Source organism: Zonotrichia leucophrys, chromosome 14, assembly GCF_028769735.1.
Source record: "Zonotrichia leucophrys gambelii isolate GWCS_2022_RI chromosome 14, RI_Zleu_2.0, whole genome shotgun sequence".
Taxonomy (NCBI): domain Eukaryota; kingdom Metazoa; phylum Chordata; class Aves; order Passeriformes; family Passerellidae; genus Zonotrichia; species Zonotrichia leucophrys.
In genome coordinates, this window is record NC_088184.1 from 3,151,560 (window position 1) to 3,172,950 (window position 21,391).

At 43.9% G+C, this 21,391-nt stretch overlaps 1 protein-coding gene across 1 annotated transcript in view; it reads right to left on the minus strand.

Moving 5' to 3' along the window:
- Positions 1–21,391, minus strand: part of GTF3C1 (general transcription factor IIIC subunit 1) — a 40,725-nt gene that overhangs the window by 2,345 nt on the left and 16,989 nt on the right. The window contains exons 18-35 of the mRNA XM_064725564.1: positions 20,425–20,521; positions 19,547–19,724; positions 18,617–18,752; positions 17,527–17,662; positions 15,747–15,828; positions 14,925–15,110; positions 14,282–14,439; positions 12,943–13,085; positions 12,676–12,757; positions 11,430–11,542; positions 10,438–10,500; positions 9,828–9,921; positions 8,770–8,942; positions 6,995–7,279; positions 4,793–5,046; positions 3,167–3,453; positions 2,017–2,656; positions 509–548 (exon numbers count right to left, since the gene is read on the minus strand). Coding sequence (XP_064581634.1) covers positions 509–548; positions 2,017–2,656; positions 3,167–3,453; positions 4,793–5,046; positions 6,995–7,279; positions 8,770–8,942; positions 9,828–9,921; positions 10,438–10,500; positions 11,430–11,542; positions 12,676–12,757; positions 12,943–13,085; positions 14,282–14,439; positions 14,925–15,110; positions 15,747–15,828; positions 17,527–17,662; positions 18,617–18,752; positions 19,547–19,724; positions 20,425–20,521 — 3,147 coding nt within the window. The remainder of the gene's footprint in view (positions 1–508; positions 549–2,016; positions 2,657–3,166; positions 3,454–4,792; positions 5,047–6,994; positions 7,280–8,769; positions 8,943–9,827; positions 9,922–10,437; positions 10,501–11,429; positions 11,543–12,675; positions 12,758–12,942; positions 13,086–14,281; positions 14,440–14,924; positions 15,111–15,746; positions 15,829–17,526; positions 17,663–18,616; positions 18,753–19,546; positions 19,725–20,424; positions 20,522–21,391) is intronic.

Sequence of the window (21,391 nt, forward strand, 5' to 3'; positions counted from 1 at the left end):
GCTGGTGCTGCTCTACCAAATCTGCATTTTTCAGCACCATTACAAACCCAGCAGCTGCCCTAGGTCTCAATGAGCAGGAAAGCTTTGTTTGGTATAAGCTCCAACATCCTCCAAAAGTTATCCAAGACCTGCACCATGCAGCAACAGTGCTCTGATGGGAAGCAAATCCCTCAGTTTTAGCATTGTGGTGTCCAAAAGACAGTCCCTGCATGGAAATTCCCATTTCTCATATTGCAGTTCCCAGGCACCTGGAAGCTGGCACTGGGCTTATTTGTGCAGTAAAATCAGTTTTGGTCCTCTGATATTTGGAACTTGTTGGTTTTTGGGTAAAAATATCTCTCAGAGACACTTTTTCAGCATGCACAAGGAACATTAACAGGAACAATGGAGTGGGGTTTCTCCATCACTGCTCATCAGAGCATAAAACTGAGGTTTCCAAACCACTGCTCCCAGTACTCTTTTGGCAGAGCCAAGTGTTTGGTATTCTGCAGACATCCCTGTTACTCACCGGTCCCTGGCTGCCTGGGAGACATCTGTCATGGAGCTTCCTGGAAAGAAAAGCACACATATTTTCTAATTAACTCAAATTCCTTATCTAATGGAAGGAGAGTTAAAGGTGGCCAAGCTGGGAAGTGCAAGAGCTTGCTAGGAAATCACAGCAGCAAATTACTCCAGGTGCTGCTCTCCCCACACCTCCTCCCACAGCCACATCTCTTTACTCAACCCCACTTTCTGTGGATCCTTTCCCCACTCCCAGCAGGTTTTATTCCTGGAAGTCTGATGCTGTGGCTGAACCATGGTGATTGTATGGGCTGAAGGAGCTGAGGTGCACAGAGAGCTGTGCAGGGTCTCAGCCTGGAGCTCTCCAGGGGTCTGGGTAACCTAAAGCTCCTAAATCAGCTAAAATCAGCTAAATCAGCTCCTAAAGCTAACCTAAATCAGAGGGATGTAGGGCAGAGCTCCCATGAGCTGGAGCTCTGAATGCAAACTCAGGATTCCAGCAGGGCTCACTTTCAAAGCAAAGGATGTCTCTGCAACTCCCATTACATTATGTCATGGGTTTTAATTAGACAATTACTTAATGAGGTATTCCTACCACACCCAGAGGGTAACAGCTTTGGCTTAAGCACATGTAAACATTCACTGGCCAGTGAGGACTCTGTGTTTGATAACAGAACTCCTGTTTTTTCCCTCCTATACTTCAAACAAGTCAAGGATGTTAAATCCAGGGAAATAGTTCAGTAGTTTAATTTAAGAACTGCTGAGGTCTCTGTTGTTTAGACAGCCCTGAGTGCATTTCCTGCAGGAAGGCTCCAGTTAAACAGTCCCAAGCTGTGGGATGTTAGGGATCACCCTCTGGACCTGGGTTCTGGCAGGGCTTGGCAAGGTACCACAGGAACAGTGAGCTTGTGGTTCAGTCTGAGATTAGAGCTCATAAAAACCAAACCAAAATGAAATCCCTCACAAACTACTAAATGTAAAATTTGGCAAGAACTACCAGCCATTAGAAAACTGGCAGTAAAAAGGAAAGGAAAATGAAGTCCAATTGGGTTACAAATGAGGCTGTTAAATCTCACTGGCATGTGCTGCTTCCTGGTGAATGCTTTAATGAGTTTAGGATTTTCAGCCATGGACATTCCAGCTAAATGCACACCAGCAGTGCTGTGTTTTCTAGGCTTAGAGAGGCCTGACCTTTGAACTGAAGCCACAGATGAGAAACTTTGGATCCAAATGATTCTGGAAAAATTTAAGACATGGAAACAAGTTTCTAAGGAAAACATACTTCTGGACTAGTCATTCTAGCAAAAGGCATAGGAAGGATTATGGGATGTATTTGAAAACTTAGAGACCTTCCAGATGAATTAGTGTTATGCCAATTTATCTGTGAGAGAAGACAATCTCTCTGGTACAGCTGCATAAATAATCTAGGATTTGCTTATAAAGTGGAGCTACTAGTTTGGGATCAACTGCTGATGAGCTGGTTTGTATTTCAGGGATGCAGAGGACTCTCCATACCTTTAGAGACTCCTGGGTTCTCCTGGAAGCAGGAAAGATCATCATCCTGCTCACTGGCTGATTGTTCAGGGACAGGGATCTGCTTGCTGTGCTCAGTGCTGAGCTCATCGTTCTCTACTTTGGGATCTTTGTCCTCAGAATGAGATTTGGCTTGCTCCTTGTAAGTGTCCACATCCTCAGCCTCTGGGGGTTCAGCTGGGGGCTCCAGGGAGCCTCCTCCTGGAGCTTCCTCACCCCCAGTAACAGCTTCCTTCCTTGGGGCAGGCTCAGAACCAGCTGCATCCAAGTTCCTGCCATCTGCAGGTGCCAGAGCAGGCAGTGCACCCTGGCAGAGGTGACTGTCACCCTGAAGGGCATCAGTCCTACATCTCTTCCTCGGGGGCTCATCATCACTGGCACACTGTGTGTCTTTCCCCAGCTGCTGCTCCTGTCCCAGGCACTCCTGCCCCTTCTCTGGCTCCGAGGGCAGATGTTCCTGTGGCACATCTGGGGGAGCAGGCTCTGCCCCTGGCTGCTCAGCCTCCTCTGCTTTGCTCTTCAGGCACACCGAGCGCAGCAGCCAGGGCTTGGCAAACACCACGGCCACCAGCCTGACACTGTGGCCTCCTACTTCTAAAACCTGCTGCATGTCAATGAGGTCCTGTAAAAACCAAACAAAAAACCACACAACAAATTATCTCAGGAGCTTTCACTGAAAAATGTCACTTTAACCCAGTGTCATGCAATTGCCATGATTTAACTGGCAGCAAGGGAGAGCAAAGTTTAGTAGAATATTCAATTTTGCCTCCAGCTGCACTGAAGTTGAAAAGATGTTTTACTCCTAAAGCTTCCTGAAATTACAGCATGTTTTTCTTCAGCTTAAAGTTAAAAATATAACTGGGAATAAGCACTTTGCTTCCAAAGGTTGATGTTAGCACCTCTAGGTTTCTGAAACAGTTCATTCCTATCTTTGATTAAGAGCTGCTTGAATTTTTAGCCTTCCTAACTTTGAGGCAAGATTGCTCTCAGGTGAGGTGTGTTTCTCCTGCCTAACATAAATAACTCTGTTCAATTTATAGCTGCTTCCAACAGCCTGGAAGCTCATCCTGTTCAAGGGGAATACTAAGCATGCAAACATTAATGTATGGAAAGCAGCTGGCTGTAAACCCACCTGGATGTACTGCTCCAAGCTCCTGCTGCGTTCAGCTCCCACCTGTTCATAGCTGCAGAATTGTTTGCTCAGCTCAGCTTTGCAAATCCCAAAGTGGGAAGTGGCCTCTATGGCCTTCCTGATCTCCAGAGCAGCCTCCACATCCCCAGGGCTGTACCCATAACGCTCCGTACACTCGTGGAGAAACTTATCCACATCATAGTTCTCTTCCTGGATTTTTATCAGCCTGGTGAAAGTTTCAGGGAGGCAGGAGATGCCCACAGCCATGTGATCCAGCAGGGAAGGAACTGCAAAGCAAATAAACCATGGGAGTTTAAGCTGTGAAGCAGCAGTTACTGTGCATCATGCTACAGGAAGACAAACAGATTAGAGGTGCTCTAAACCAATTAAAAACAGAGCTCAGCTTTCCCTCTTCATTACTGCAGTTCCCTTTTTTCCTTCTGCCTTGCATATCTGACTGAAAAGAGCTGCAAAGAGGAGCAAACTGGTTCACAAGGGCTCACCCTCCCAGCAAAACAAATCATGGCTGGAAGGCAGTGAGCACCTGGTGGTGTTCTCTCTAACACTGGGTCAGCTCAGCTCTGAGCTAATGAGGGAATTCTCTCCTTTTTTCTTGAAGGTCAAGTAAAAATCCCAGGGCAAGGAGATGCTGTAGAGGACACTTTTAATCAAAAATCCACAGCAGAAAGCTGTTGGCCAGATCTGGTTTGAACTACCAGCTGACAATGCTTCAGACAGTTCAACAAACATCTCTGTGTTCAGTGACAGGTCCAGCACTGCCCCAGAGTGACCCTGTACAGAGTATCCACAACTGGAGCCATGGAACCCCTATCCCAGTCCTGGCTGATGAGGGGGCAGCTCTGGCACTGCTCCCTTCCCTTTCACCTGCAGGCTGCTCCACATTTGCCTCTGGAACTTTTGGAGCCAGGAAAAATGGGCTCAGCTGTAATGAGCAGTCAGCTCAGCACAGCTGCAGGGCATGAGAGGCAGCACAGACAGGAGAAAGAATTTCTGTTGTACCTGTCACAACAGCCATGGAAACGGGCAGGGGCAGCACCAGATGATTTCAGCTGCAGAGCTCAAGGCTCTGGATACATTTGCATTACAGCTGAAAACAAGATGCTCTTCCAGAAGGGGAAGTGATGATGAACTGCAGACAGTCAAGCTCTAAATATTGTAAAAATGTTTAAATTACTGATGTAAGAGGCCAGACACTGGACACCACTACTTCAGGCACTTGCACAAGACAAATTAAATGAGAATTTCCATTCAAGGAGCTCTGAAAGATTTTCTTTTTACAGAAGAGAATGCCTGGCTGTTACATCATATGCTATTTTAAGTTGCTGTAGGGACTGAAAAACCTCCTGGAGAGGGTTAACAGAGCAGAGGAAAGATTGCACTAACAGTTTAACACAACATCAAATAGAGGCAAGGCCTTGTTACCAACAAAAGCCTAAGTCAGCCATCTGTTTTAAGTCAGGAGAGAAAGCCTTACAGACTTGATGTGTAATGCAAACAGAATGTTCCTGTCAGGAGGCTTTGTTTAAATCAATTCCTCAGCAGGTGAGCTCACCATCCCTCCTGCTCCAAGCCACTTCTGTGCACTTTAAACCAAACAGAACTAACCTGGAGAGCTGAGCCTTCCTGGGATGGGGGTACACCTGAGCCTGACCTTCACCTGGCAGGAGTTGACCACGATGTTGTCGCTGGGGCTCAGGTTGCGCGTGCTGACGATGCCAGGGCAGTAGTAGCCTCTCATCAGTAAATAATTGGTGTGGGAGGCCTGGCGGGGCTTCACCTCGATCCTGCGCTTGCCTCCAGAGCTCTCTTCCAAGTCATCATCCTCATCATCCTCATCCTCCAGGCCTTCTTTTCCCAAGCTGCAGCAAACACACAGGTTGGATTTGTCTGTTGGGTTTTTCCCCAAAGAAGGAAGTGATTGATGACACTGAGCAGAGCGAGGACACGGTGCTCTGCTCTGGGCAGAGGGGCAGTGTCCACACCAGGCTGATGCAGAGCTCTGAGAACAACAACTACACAAAGGGAAATACACTAAAGGTCCCTGGGAAAGAAAACTCTCTTTTTTTTTTCCAAAATGTGTTGAAATTAACCCAAAATATCTCAGCTTCCACTGCTGAAGCTCTTTAGTTCAGCAGATGCTTCATCTTGAGGGAACATCTGTTAGACACTGAGAGCACGAGGAATGCTGCAGGATAGGGCAGACTGTTTATTTTTCAGGGTGAAAAGGAGGAGAGAGAGTTACAGATTTCAGCTACTTTAAAAAATAATAATTAAAAAACCACCAAAAACCAAACTGCAGACATCCTCCAAGTAAAGAAAAGAATAGCAGTAGCAGCCAGGGTGGATTTCCCAGAATCAAACTTAGTCAAACCAACACTATTTATTCTAGGACATGACAAGAGCCACTATGGATAAAAGTGAAGGCTCTGAACAACCTGATCTAACTCTGAAGTGGCCTCTGTTTCAAGCACATTATGCCAGGGACTATGAAAGGTTCCTTCAACCTTTTCTAACATGAATTAGACTTTAAGTACTTCCTTTTAAAATAAAAAAAAAAGGGAACACATCACTTAAAAAATAAAAAAGGGAACATATCACTTAGAAAAACCAGTGAGTGCACTACTCAAGATGCCCCTAACTCAGCAATGGGACCAGGCCAGGGCTCAGTGTATTTTGTTAATGACCTGGCTGGTAAAACAGCTCATTCAGCTTGCACAGGATCACCCAGCTGAGGACACTGCAAGTATATGAGAAGCTGGGATTTGCATTCAGAACATCTCCAGCACCCTGGAGAGCCAGCCTGGAAAAGAGCAGGGAGCAATTCCCTATGACAAATACATGTTATTTGTATTATAGTACTCTGCATCTGTCCCTCCACTGAGAGGGAACAATTCAACAGACAAAGGAAAAGAAGCTTGGTAGGTGAGTCACAGTGCATGGATCACTGCACTGGGGGGCCTGGCTGCTTTTTTTTGGCAAGGCCATGGCCCTTCAGAATCTTGGGATGCATTAGCAGCTGTTTCACCTGTATGACAGGAGGGAATTGGCACAGAGCTGCCAGCAGGAGCATGGCTTTTGTTTCTTGACATCATAATTCAGTGCAGAAGAAAATAATGAGAAAGACAGAGAACTGGTTAACATGAATGAAGTGAAGGAGCTGAAGCTGCTCATTTTAAAGAGCAGCATGTTATGGGAGAGGGACCACAGTAACAATCCTCAAGTTGGAATTAAGCTGCCCTAAAGAGAAAGAGAACAAAGTATTTTCCATGTGTACTCACAACAGGAAGCAGCAGGTCAAATTACTATGAGATTTTAGTTGCACTTTTAAGAAAGCACATAATGGCTGTAAGGAAAAGGGCTCACAGGCTCCCACTGCCTAGGGACAGTTTCAGTTCATGCCATTATTGCAGGCTTACAGCAAATGAAATCCAAGAGGAGACAGAAGCACTGCTGTGGTGAGAGGTTCCACTGATAAAGCTGAAACCTTGTTACCAACCCTCTCATCTGTCACATGCCAAGGCACAGTGCTGATGAAACGCTCCTGCAGCACCCAGTGCTCTCCTTTCCATGTCAGCTCTGATGGCACTGAAGTGTCAAGCCATTGAAATGTCACATGAGAAGGGAAATGCAGCCCAGGGCTATAATGACAGACACTGACTTAGGTACCATTAAGTCTTCAGAGCACCTCCTCATAAATAAAAATCACAGTAAAAATGCCACAGTGCAGTGCAGGAAATGCCAATTCCTGTCCAATTTCATCCAAGTTATCCCCAAACTGTATTCTTTAATAGAAATAACAGCATTTACCTTTTTATGACTTCATTTTCCACCATGGAGCTGTCCACCACAATGATCTGCTCTGGGATTCTCACATGCACAGCCAGCAGTCCCAGGGAGAACAGGGAGAGCATGGCCACACACTGGCCACCAGGGCCATCCATGGGAAATGCCACCATGCCTTCTGATGATGCATTTTCTTCATCTTTAAATGAGAAACTGTGTGGCTGGTCTGATTTTTCAGCATCCTTGAGCTTCTCCAGGAACTGGAAGGACTCTGTACAAATGGTACTGGGGAAGCGCCACGTGAAAACTCTGCACAAAACCACAAAGAAGCACAAATCCTTCAAAATCTGCTCTTTTACAATTATGCTGGCACAAAGGAGCCAGACAGTTGAAGTTTCATTCTAGAACTGGTGACCAAGCACACTCCACACCTGCTTTCACAGTCCTTTACTATTTCCAGCACATTAGGTGTTTATGCGCTGTGTAAAGGTCAGGTAGCATACAGCAAATAAAAAGCAAAGCTATCATCTTCTGCTTCACAGGAGTGCTAAAGAAATCTTCCCATCACATCTACAACTGTGCTGCTGCATCTCCTCCCCTCTCCATGTGTCTCTGAGCTCCTGCCCAGCACCCTTGGCTCCATTCCCTCACTGCCCTCCCCATGTAAGGACTGCCTGATGTGATGTCAGCTTCATCTTCACCTTCCTCTGCACCCTCAGCTGAAGGTTCCTTGCTCTGGACACTTCTCCTGTGTTATCACCAGTAAGAGCTTCAATGAGGGATGTGGGACTCCAGGCAGCTCTCCAAAATGCAGTTTATTGTATCCAAGACATTACAGGAGTCCAGGGTTGTGGGTGGCAGAGCCTGTGCCCACAGCTGTCAGCTCCAGCTGCAGGCAGGCCTGGAGACCTTTAGGTTACATTGCATTATTTACTTTTCTTTTGGTTACACTGCATTATATACTTTTCTTTGCTGAGCATCTTAATTATGTTAGAACCATTCTATACCTTAACTATTATCTATAGCCTATCATAACTACTGTAATTACCATATTCATGTTACTGTTCTCCAATCACTAAAAGTCAGTACATTACAGTTTAAGCTAGAAGTTGTTTTTCAGTTTTCTTGCAGTGGAAAATTCTGAGACCTTTCTTCTACTTCCAACATTTGCTGACTTGTTTGCCTGTGCTCTCTTTCTGCTTGGTAAAAACATCTTCTTGTTTGAGGTGGATTTATCCTTTGCTCTAAGCCATAAAAACCCCTCTCTAATTGCCTCCTTGGTTATCCAGTCAGACTGGCTCAGCAATTCTTTTCTTCTGTATCAAAACTTGCTTCCATCTCTATTCCTTCTTCAGATTCTACATTCAAAAAATCTTTCTGCTAAACATACATATCTGTGAGACTTTCTTGTCAAACTTTCATCCTTCCCAACAGTCACCTCCACACCATGCTTGGATAGATCTTCTCCTCCGCTCCAAGCCCAGTAGTGTAGGGGGATAGAATATAAGAAAATAAAGATAGTGTAGAAGGTAATCTTACCCATAAGGAGTTGCAGCTGGGCCAATTATCAAAGATCAGGAACAGGCCTGACTTTACCAGGCCACAGCTGTGACCAATGAGAAGCAGATGCTATAAAAGAGTGGGGTGGCTGGGTGAGACGGGAACTGGGGTCAGTGGCTGCTTTGAGAAGAAGAGAGTCGGTGCTGTGAGGAGCTGCCCATGAGAAACACCAAGAAGGTATGGAACCTTTGTGACAAGGAGACAGCAGCATGGAGCCCCTGCAATAGGCTGGCACCCACCTGTAGTAGCTCTGGGACAGCTGGTAGGACATGGGCACGAAGGGCAGCGCGCGGCTCTTCTTGGGCCCCAGCGAGTGGCTGACCCTGCGGCGGTTCACCAGGCTCCTCCTCTGGCACTCCAGGAAAGCCTTCACCAGGATGTCATCCCGGTACTCCTGGTACAGCCTGAACGTCTGCAACACACCAGGGACAGCTCTGCACCCCCTGCTCCAGCCACACACCCAGGGGTGGGAGGACACAACCAGGATGAAAATCATCCATCAAAATTCACTTTACTGCTCTGTTCCTTCTATGGCCTTCCAGGCTTGCCATGGTACGTGCCAATTAAATTAACTAAATACTGCAGGACACTTAATACTCAAAAGGAGATTGGGCTCCCACTGGAATTATACATGTGAGAAATGCTCCTCTGCCACACATTTTGGTAAATTCTTCCCCTCATTTCAGCAGGAGCACTTGGTTCTGAGAGCTTGGCTACCCAGGTTCCACTCTTGCTTAGGAGCTGTAAACTCCGTTCGAATCTTAACCTTACTTAAGCACTTGACTGATTGATAATCTCTTTTTGTAGTCCCCAGCACTGAAGGGGAGACCCCCAACATAAGTACCAGCTGGGTATTGGGATTGTTTTTGTGATATTTCCTCCAAAACATTCCAGATGCTCACGGGGGCACAAAGATTGACCCACTGGAAGTGATGTGGAATTTATTTCATGTAGTTTTAGGTGATTGAATCAACCTCACATCTTGCAACCTCATCCTCAGAGAGAAAACAACAAACTGAAAATCTTCCTACAAGGTATAATTTCCTAAAAGCAAAATACTGCCCACAGAATGGATACAAATCCAAGCTTCCAAGTTTCTTTTCTCCCATTTGAAAAAGGAATGTGCAAAGTGAGGGAGGAGAAACTTTAGGGCTGTATGACCACACATGGATGTGGCACTTGGGAACATGGTTTAGTGGTGGCCTTGGCAGTTCTGGGCAGATGATCTTACAGCTCTTTTCCAACCTAAACAATTCCATGATCCCATGGGCAGGTAAGTTTGGTCCAGACACTGTACCTGAAATGACTGGCAAGATTCCATCTGGTGATCTGAGAGTGCCAGTGTGCTCTGAATCAGATTCTGCAGCACCAGAAAATGAATATCATAAATACTGAAATAAAAAAAAAAAAGAGAAAAATATTTATTCCAGGAGATTTTTGAAGGTGAGGTACCCATTAAACCAGCACAAAAATCTACAAACTCCAGCACCTGCTTCTCAAATAGAAAAATAGAGGCACAAGGTCTACAGCTGAGGCTCACTCACGTAAAGGAATCTGTTGTATTTTCCTTCACCTTCCACCCCCAATTTTTAAATTAGTCTAGATAATCTGACACAAAGCTCTCCCTGATAACATCTCCTCCTGTTGAGATACAACACCCACATAGAAAATGTACAGTTGTCCCAGTGATAAAATCACTTTGAGGTCATCTCTGTTATCATTTTATCTGCCAAATCTATGTCAGAGGTCCCTACAGTCCTGTCAAAGTATTTTTCTGTTAATAAATTTATACACTGCAACAAACAGATGGAAACACTGAATTAGGACACTCTTTATAGGACTTCCACAGAAGGGAGGGGCTGATGTGGCCTGATCCTAACGAGGAAAATGGTGCTACTGCCACTCACCTGCTCAGATTATCCTCTTTTGTGCCTTGATCTGTGTCTTCTCCAATTGCCAGCACTCGAAATCTAGTTAAGGGAAGGGAAAGAGAACACTGGAACCAGATTTTCTGTGATTTGCTGTGATTTTGCATCAGCCATGAAGCCCAGAGGCTGATGAGCACAACTGCTAATGAGGCAAGGGCTGGGCCCAGGGGACTGTGTGCTCCAGCAGCCCTCAGCACCAGGGTCAGACAGGAAAAGAACTGTCCACATCCATCTCCACTCAAATATCTGCTGATAAGGAGATAAAAAAATGGACAGGACACTGTTCTAGCACTGAAAGGATTTGTCATTTTATTGAGGTTTTGGACTTCCAATTATGGCCAGCAGCATCTTTGCTGTAATGCACAGCTCTTCCCAAAATAAGAAAAATTACAAAGGTGCTAAATTTGTTATCATAAAATGGTCTGAGACACAATTTTTCCACACTGCTTTTCAAGTGTTAATCATCATGAAAAAGCTTAATGACTTGGAGCTGGAGAATGCTGCACAAGGCTGAGTGCTCTTCCTTATCAATACTTTTAGCAGCACTGAAATGATTCAGCTGAGCAACCAGCTACAAATTGTGATAGAAAATGGGGCCAGTTAATCTGAAAAATGCTAGATTTCTATTGCAATGGAAGTTACACTTGAGTAGCAACATCTCTAGCACTAAGGCTGAGGACTTGACAATTTAGGAGAATCTGCTGTAGTGAATTTCTGGTTTAAAAGTCTTATTTAGCAATAAGAATGGTTTGAAATCAGTAAAATTGTGCAAATAACTGAAAATCACTTATATGTATTTAGGAAGTGTGGAAATGAAGGAAACACTGCTGGTTGTATTTAGCAAAACCTGTTTTCTTACTAAGGGTACAGGTACAGAGGGTGTAAATCATGCCCAGAGAGGAGACCTGCTCTGAAGTGCTGTCCCCTGCCTCACCCCATGTGCAGAGCTAAAAGCACCAGGATTTAAATACCTGGCAAAGAGTTCCTCCAGAGTGTCAGGAATCTCCAGTTTGGGGTTCCCCAGGGTTGAACTGAATTTTTCTTTCAGTCTCTCCACAAACTCTTTAAACTCATTTGCACAAACCTTCGAAAAGAGGAGACAGAAATGTCATCAACCTCAATTTCTCAGAGTGAAAAAAAACCCTCTACTTTTAAAGTGTGCATGAAAATTCCTGTAGCAATAGCTGAACTCTGAAGTCAGCAGCAGTCCAACAGGCAAGGCAAGGCAGGGAGAAGCTGGTGCAGTTTGTGTTTGCTGATTCAGTGAACAGTTGCAGGTTCCATCTGTAATCAGCTCACAGCTACAAGCCAAGCACCATGAACATATGTTCTAAGACAATTGCCTGAATTAACAGCAAGATCTCTTGCTAGAGCTATGTTTAAGCTTCTGCTCAAGCCCTGCAGCCTTTTCCACGTTCTCCATGAAGTGTTTGCACAATCATGGCTGGGAGAACACCTGTTACATGAGAGGAATCATCTCTGGAAAGAAGTTTCTATTTGCTTCCAAGGACAGACTTTGGGGATGGGAACACATATTTATTTTAGTGATGTCTCATCAATGAACAACTGCTCTTCCTTAAAGCAACATGAATCTAACAACAGAACTGATGGGCTTTTCTGACAATGGTATGAACTGTCATTCCTAAATAAAAATGATCTTGCTATGACCCTGTCCCAGTTCTGAGAAAATTCTGAAAATCAAAATGGAATTGCTTGCACTGAAAGTGTAAACAAATTTTCAATTTGAAGTTATGGTTAATTCAAATGGGAAAAAAAATCTTTTAGCTGCTCAAATCAAGTCTGATAAAATTTGCTTGTGTTCCTGCATTCATTCACAGAAGCTAAGGTGCCAGTTCAACACACAACCAGAATAAAAATTAGCAATTACAGAACAAAAATGTTTTCTTGCTCAAGTAACAATGTGGCTGAAAGAATAAAAAAGGAATGAGTAGACAGAGATGTTTAGTCATGTTTGTTTATAAACAAGCACATTGAAAACACAATGATTGTTGCACAAGGGGCTGTTTATGTGCCTTTGGAAAGCTGCCCTGTGTCCACTTTATCCCAAACCAGCAATGATGCTGCATTTTTACAGTGATGCCATTTTAAAAATAGCTAAAGGTTCAAGGGAGAGAAAAGACATGAAATCAGTGCAAGTACTCAGTTATCCAAACAGCATAAAGTACTCTATGAACTTTTGGAATACTTCCCTCCTACCTGTGGATCTTCATAATTATTTTCTCTATTCATGAAATCATCAATGAGGGCTTTATCTTGGTAAACCTCGGCAAGGCAAACTCTGCAAGAGATACAATGGAAGGTGTTGCTCAGAGCTGAAATTCTCCCAACTCAAAACAGACCTGACAGCAGCAGGGTGCAAACAAGATGAAATTTTTAAGCAACATGAAACAAAAGAAATATGTGGGAGGATCATGTCCCTCCAGGAGAATTTAGCCTGTATCTAGAAGACAGAAAACTTCTCACTTGTAATTGAGGTAGGTCTGTGGGTTTCTGACAATGTAGCGGGCTCTGCGCCCCACGGAATGGGAGGTTTTATCCAGGGACTCCTCGAAGCTGGAGTGCATCAGGTCCCTCACCACCTGCCAGGGCACAAAGGGCCCTTTCACCTGCAGGAGGAACAGAGTGTCTGCAGTTAAACCTTGCTGTGTGCACACGGTGAGAGCAGGATGAAGCCCTGGCTGGTGAAGTGTGTGTGCAGCACCCAGCAGCTCTGTGCTTCTTGGACAGTGCCCTTTTGTGACCCAGAGATGGGGCAACTCAGAGGTGTTTGAAAAACTTTCATTCCATTTTCAGTCTCATGGGGAGGGTGAGACAATACAGATGTTATAATTCACGCCATCACAATCAGAAGCCAGCTATTTCCTAATTACAATGTATTATAAGTGTTTCTTGGCATATCAGCTTTAGCCACACCATGCTGCAAATACCTTAAAGCAAATCATCTAAAATAACCCCACATGGGTCCTACTACACTGCATCTTTCACAGTTCTATTTCTCCAAAGTATCTAGTCTTATTTGAAGGCCATCCTTTGAAACTTTTTTCTAGCTCCGTTTCTCTCTCAACAATGTCTGTCCTATTCCATGGCATATCTCAGTCAGCATTTCTTATCTCAAAGTTTGCATATGGATGCACACTGTGTGGGCCTTCTGTCAGGCCCTGACAACTCTCTACAAACCCATTTCCTCCTCTCTCTTGGATACAAAAAACTTCTTTTATGGCTGGTACTATCACTAACATTGTGATGATAATAATTAATGCATATAAACCTATTTTGTAAAGCTCTTTTAGCTAAGGTGCCAAACTCCATCCTTCAAATAAGTCACCTAACCATGATCCATCGTGATTTGTCAAATCTCTGCATTTTTGAAGCTGTTTGTGGATGGATAGACAAGTTCATAGAACACAGCCTTTTGAAATCAGCAGTGCTCCCACCCTGGCATTGAGCACGTGGCTGGCAATCCTGCAGAGCATGAGCAGGCTGTCCTCCTGCACCGTCCAGGCCACACGCAGCTGTGCCATCCTCTCTACAAATCCATTGCCCACATTTCCCCCTCTCTCTTGGACAGAAAAAACTTCTTTGATGGCAGATACTAACACTGTGATGATAATAGTCAATGCATATAAACTTATTTTGTAAAACTCTATTAGCTAAGGTGCAAAACTCCATCTGTCAAACAAGTCACCTAACCGTTTTAATTTGGTTTGTCAAATCTCTCAGTTTTTGAGGCTGTTTGTGGATGGATACTGAATGGTTAGACAAGTTCATAGAACACAGCCTTTCAAATTCAGCAGTGCATCACCTTGGCATTGAGCACGTGGCTGGCAATCCTGCAGAGCATGAGCAGGCTGTCCTCCTGCACCGTCCAGGTCACGCGCAGCCGCGTCATCCTCAGCAGCGCGCTCTGGTCGGCCTTGTCGTGGTAGCGCAGCCGTTTGCTTTTGTCTGCAGAATCCTCTTCTGGCAAACCCAGGGAAACAAAACCAGACATTTATCTCAGCACCTTATATTCTGATTAACTCAAACTTCTAGCTCAGGCTCAGCAGCAGTTCAAGTTTTAAGAATGAGAGGTAAGCAGGGAAGGAAGTCGCAGTCTAGAAGTGAAATGCAGCAACAGCTCTCCCAGGCATGAGAAAAAGAACACTTTAATTGGCAAACTGACAACCTAGAGCATCATTCCAAGAAGAATCTTTAAGCCAGCTATCAAGAGCTGATAATGGATTGCAGGAGCTGCTCTGGCACAGGCTCCATGGGGATTCCTCCAGCCTGTGCAGCCGTGGCTCACACACACACAGCTCATGGGCACAAGGTGCTGCTGCTCCTCCCCACTGACTGAGGCAGCCCACAGACATGGCCACAGAGCTGCCCTGTCCTGCCCTCTTTGCCAAAGCAGCTTCCTGCAGGCCTAGGCATAGTAAAGAATGCTGCTTTTTCCTGTTTCTTACCTTTCTTTTTCTTCTTTGGCTTCTTTCCAACATCTTTCCTAAGCCTCTTCCTCTTTTGGCTTTTTCCACCTCTCACTCGTTTCGTTCGATCCTGGGTTGGTTCTTTAGTTATTTCAATGCATTCCTCTTTCTGGAAAAGTGACTCTGCTCCTGCCTTTGCGTCTCCCAAAATATTAATTTTGTTACCTAAAATGACACATATTCACAGCAGTGGAGCTTTATAGCAATGACATTCTACAATGTTAAGGTATGGATATCAAATGACAAATTTCAGTAAATTAAAAGACAGATGTTCTCTCAGAACTGCTCTTTGTTAGTCCTATCATTTCATGCCCCTTCTCAGCAGCTCACAGAATAAATTCCTACATTAATGAGGAATCATCAAGTAATTAAGCCTAGTTTACAGTGCACAAACACAAGGGAACAGAGCTGAGGTTTTACATTCAACCTGAAGCATTTTCTCCTCAAACATTAGGCTGGATAACAGTGCTACAAAACATTGGTCCCTCTGGACTTTCTGCAAACTGCACATCAGAAATTACAAAGGATAGAAATGATTGTTTTATAAAAATTTATTTACACATCTATTTTACAGCCCCAGAAGTACTCTAGATCACTGTAAAGAGACAGGACCAGCCCATGTTATCAATACTAGATAAAAAATTATTGTTCCATATAGTCAGTAATAGGGAATGAAATCATTTATCTGTTTTACTGCCCCAGGAGCATCCCAGATTACTGGAAGGAGACAAGAACAACCCACACCCTTCATGCTGGGTTTGACAAAAGCAGGAGGAGCTGTGGCACAGTCTCAGGCCTTACCTCCAGTACTGAGTGGCAGGGAGTGTTTGGTGAGGAAGGTTGGGAGTCTTGCTGTCAGCCCATTTTCAGGACCTGTATTTTCCTAAGACAATATAACTTTAAAAAAGGTGACATACAAAAGGGGTGCACTGGTTTTAACAACAATCTACTTTTATAATCTCAGTAGTGTCAGCAATAAATTTTCAGTTTAAAGGAAAAGATCCTTGGCTATAAGATAGAACTCATTTGTATTATTACTACCACACATTAAAATGGCTCCAGAGCTTTTCTTAAATCACCCTGGAATGACCACTAGACTGTGAAGGTTAGAAATGTCCTCAGGTTAAAAGCAGTAATTACTGGAAAAGAAATGCTTGATTATTTCATTGCTGCAGAGGCTGAGCAGAGTTTGCTGTAAAACAGTATTAGCATTTTACATTCCAAAGGAACTTCTGAAAAGCACAAAACCAAAATGCAAACACAAACACTGTGTAAAATAAATCCCTCCTATAGCACATTCTGCCCATCCTAAATCTGAGCCTGAACCAAGTGCAATGTGTTGGGAGTTTTGCCATTCTCTGCTAAACCCATTTCTCTTGTTGGGGGCAGAAGTTGGTCACAAGATGTGGAGAGGAAAGCAGAGAGGAAAGAGCTGCTGGAGGTTGTGCTACTGCTCAACAATGAGGTGGCTGAACAGCAGACAGAATCAAGAGTGAAATGATCCTGCCAGAGGGAAATAAATTAGCACCTTAATTTTACATCCATTGATAGGCTCTGATTTGTGCACTGCTTAGGGGAGAGTAATTACAGGCAGCTCTGTGAAAGTCCCTGCTCAGTACCTGGTAATGGTGAAAAAGGAAAGGAAATGCATGGAATTCTTAGGGAAGTAAAGCAACACTAAGCAGCTGCAAAAATCTGTGCTTGGCCACAACCTTAAAGCACTCTCAGACTGTATTTCCACCTTAAAAAGGACAGGTAGAACTATCACAGATTAAAATAGAGGCAACAAGAATGATTAAAGACAGGACAGTTCCATGCTGGGAATGGCAGAGGTCAGTCTTAAAAAAAGGAGATGAATATGAGAGACATGAGAGATGTGTACAAAAATCCAGTGAAACAGTGAGAAAAATGAAGAATGTATTTTTCACAGCTTCCCTCAGTTCTTCAATTACTGAGGAGCTTAAGGCATCAAAAGGAAGTGGTGGCACATAGCAGGAATTTGAAACACTTTGCCACAGGAGGCCGGGGATAGTAAAGACTTACATATGCTCAAAACCCAGACATATTAATACTAAAAGAAAAAAAGCTATTACTGCTTTGAAACATCAGTCCCAGATTTAGAATGGCCTTGAGCCAAAATTGCAGACAGCTGGGAGAGCATTCTGAGGAAATATCCCTTGCTCTTACAAGCTTCCATCAGAGACAGGACATTAGCCAGAATCCTGATTTTTAAAAAACATTTTTCCTTGTGTATTTCCTTGTTTTGGATGTTTTTCTTTTTGTCTGACAATTTCTACATTCCAGAAAGGCAAGAGGAACCACTGAGCAGTGTGAACTACTTGCTCATTGAAGTATTTCTCCTTTGGTTGAATGAATTAACAAATTCAAAATTCAGTTTTCAAATAAAATTTATGTCCAATTCTTGCATTCACTTCAGCACCAAGATTTGTGAACATCTGGCACTCATTTTGTTCCAGGGCTGCAAACCCTTACTGAGAGCATGCAAACAGAATCTGGTGTCACTACCTCAACCTTAAGAACATTAAAATTTGGAGAAGTTTATAAATTTTTAAATACCCACCTTCCTGGTCTTGTTGATGATGTAGCTTGTCCAGATCCAGTTGCGTTTCAGATGCCCATAAAAGCTGGAATCCAGACCTGCAGCTCCCAGCCCATCTCCAGGGATGGATCCATCATCAACCACCTCCCTGCTGCCTCTGCCAGCAAGAGGAACAAAACCCACAGGAATTATTTTGTGCAGATTCCTTCTCAGAGCTCTTACTGGTGTGTGTGCAATGTGCAGAACTCTCACCTTGCCCTCCCAGTTTAGGGGGTAATATTACACCTAATTACACCATTAATTACATCCCTAAACTGTTTCTTTCTTAAAGATGTCACAGTCATTCCCAGCCTAACTGCAAGTAAACACCAAAAATCCAATTTAAAAGATTTACTGCCACACATATGCAAGTTCAAGCAAGGATCAGTGGAATTGGGTCCCTCAACTCCATTATTTTTTTCAAGGTAACTTGATATATTTACCTGCAACATGGAACTAACTGAAAATACTTTGAAACAGACTGTTTATTGAAACAGAATAGAATATTGACAGAACTAAACCACAGTGCACAACACAATCAAAAAAATTTAGCTGGTATTCTGCATGGCTGTCAGATGTTGTGAGCATGCAACCCTCCCAGGTATTCTGGGTGTGATTAGGCAGAAGATTAAATGCTCCAGAGATCACCTCCAGATCACAGTGTGCATTAGAAATTAATCTGCAACCAATTACAGCCAAGTGCAGCACAAAGGGACGGGATTCAGCTGTGGCACTGGGGAGCTGCTGAAGCTCCTTTAGATACCATGATTAAAAGCACAGGAACAGGGAAGCATTCCCTCCCTCCCAACTCTGCTCTCCTCAGGACTCTTCCAACACACATCTGTACTGCTTTAGAAAGAAATCCCAATCTGCTCATCCCATCCCTCCAGCACAACAACCTGACAGCCAAGTTATTGGGAACATGCAACAGAGCTACATCTCCTTGGACTCTGCTCAGCTCTGAACTCCACAGAGCACCCAGCTGAGATTCTCAGTCTCAAGGGCTTTTGCTACTGAGGAACATCCTGAACCCCTGCACAGCTGCTCTGGCCTGCCCTGCTGCAGCACCTACGTGGTGTATTCCAGCATGGCACACTTCCTTTCCAGGTTGTGTTTGTTCACTGCTGACTCCTGCTCCTTCTCCACATCCAGGGCACTCTCCTCCCCTGCAAGGTTGCTCCTCTTTGTCCGAGGACAGCGGACAACTCCTGCACAGACCAAAGGGTTGCACTGTCAGCATGACAGCTCAGAATTCAACTTATCTTCAATCCACCTTGCTCTGGCAACCTACTGCTCCCACATAGTACTGCAATTCTTACCCTTTCTCAATACATGCCTGCTTCTCACTGAGAGGGGCTACTGTCAACTTTGATACTTCCAAGAGGGCAGCAATGCTTTCAACACAAGTTTTATAGAATTATATGGACACAGCTCCCAGTTTTATTTTTATGATGCACAGGACAACATTCCAAAACTGTAGAAGTGGAAAACTGTGGTATTCACATGCCCTCTGAACAGAGAGAGATTTAGCTTCCTCAGATTTCTCCTGAGAGAAGCTGTGAGAGAAGCAGAGAAAAGAACGATCAAAACAATTCTTATCTCATTTGCTGCTCCTGTGTTTGGGCCCATGTGGAATGTGTTCTGGAGATTGTTTACCCAAGGTGATTGCTTGATTGGATTCTGGTGTGTGTTTTGGATTCAATGACCAATTGGATCCACGTGTGTGTGTCAGGACTCTTGGGGAGAGAGTCACAGGTTTTCTAGTTAGTTAGTGACAGTTATTGTAAAATAATGTAATATAGTTTTAGTATAATATAGTATAATGAAGTAATTAATTAGCCTTCTGATATCATGGAGTTCTGTGCATCATTCTTCCTATCTGTTGGGCATTGTAGCATCCAACAGAAAACCAGAGCCTGGCTCAAGTTTTAGGAAGGGAAGAGGAACTGGGGTGTGCCCAGAAGGGGCAGAGAGGGTGCTCAGGGGTCCAGGTGTGCCATACCCAGGGGTGTGTTCAGGCACACACACTGCAGATCAAACCAGAAGTTCTCCACGTCCTGCAGGGTGTTGAGGACGTAGGAGCGGCGCTCGAAGGGGCGGCTGCTCTGGGCCAGGTTGTAGTGCAGGTCACAGATGGTGGTGTCCACAATCACAGCATTTCTCTTCATGTACACAAACACCTGCCACACACAGCACAGCTCAGGCTGTAAACATCACTGAAACTGCCTCATCAGCAGGACACACCAGCTGGGTTAGGACGGGACAGTTTCTGTCTTTGCTGTTTTTAGGCACTGCTCTGACAGAGGCCACACCCATTCCCACACTATTGCTCTGTATTCCCAAATTCCCTTGACAGCAATTTAGAAATTTCCTTTCTAGATTTAGAACAGTTTCTTTTCTCCCTTGTGCACAGGATATTCCAAGTTTCCAGAGGGTGGCTATTTCCTGCAAGCCCTCACTTTGGACTTGAGTGGATGTGTTTGGGGCTTCATTACCTTTCTGCTTTCTCCTTTGCAGGTGCTCTCTATCTAAAAATATGCATATGAATCTCATTATTTTACTCTGATCAGGGCCTTTATTCTGTGTCAGACATCCAAGCTTAACAGCTTGATGGAAAAGAATGTGTCATACTCATTTTTCATTAAGTCTTGCCAGTCTGGCACCTCCTGGGTCATTATTGTGTGCAGTGTTCAGCATTATACATTTGAGGTGTTCCCTTCCAGAGAAAAGAGGTGAAAAATTACCTGCACAACACACAGTATCCCTTGGATCTGGAGGTTTGCACACATCTCTGAAACATCAGTACTTCTTTTAAGGTAATTATGAACCCCACATCTTGAAAAATTCATGAAGAGTAACTGCCTTTTAAATTTTAATTACCTGATCTTTGTCTTGAAACTTCTCTGTTGGGCCAAACTGCAGCAGTCCCATGTAACATAATCTCTGAAGGTTTTCTACCACTGAGAAGATGTACCTCCTGTAGCAATGGCAGGAGTGTTACAATTAGCACTCATGAAAATAGAGCAGTGATACCAGAAAATTCAACATTTTCATGTAGCAACCTGAGCTTTCAGCAAACCACTGAGTTATAGAATTTCTGAAGTGGTATTTCTGCTTGAATTATCAGCCTATGGAAAACATGTAATACCCCAAGGGTCCAAACTTCCTCTCCTAAAATCACAAACCCTGTATTTTAGTCAAATACTAAGCAAAATTTTGCTAGGAAGAAAGAAAATAAGCCATAAATAACATATGTAAAAATGAATTGAATATGGTCAACAGCAGATCTGCAGACAATTTCATGTTATGTAAAGAAGACAGGAATAAGCAAACATGACTGGTATGTACAGGCTTTCATACATGTATGTATGGAGAACTGGGCAATGATTCTTGGAGTTCAGATTGTTTAAAATTACTGCTCCAAGAAGCTGCTTTCAGTTGCTCAAAGCTTTGGCAGTGCAAGAAGTGCAGCATTTTCCATCCTGCATACCTACATCTATGGCAAAATTCTGGCAGTTGCAGGAACCTTCTGCAAGACTTAGCTTCTGAGACTGTTTGTAAAAAATTAGCTTTGCTCACATTTAACTTCACTAAGATCTAATTAAATGCAGTTAAATGGGAGTTGGATTTTGGCAGGAGTTTTCTCTGGGGGTCAGAAAGATCAAGCTTAGAAATTTGGCTCAGTTAGAAGTTTTAGTGAAAGGAGGCTGAAGAGACAGCTTGGTTATGTGTCATATTGTTTTGCATCACCCCATCAGATGGAGCCTGCAGATTTCAGAAAATGCCATCAATCCAGTTTCTAACTGCTAAGATTTAACAATAGGTTTGGAATTGCAAACCTGGGCTG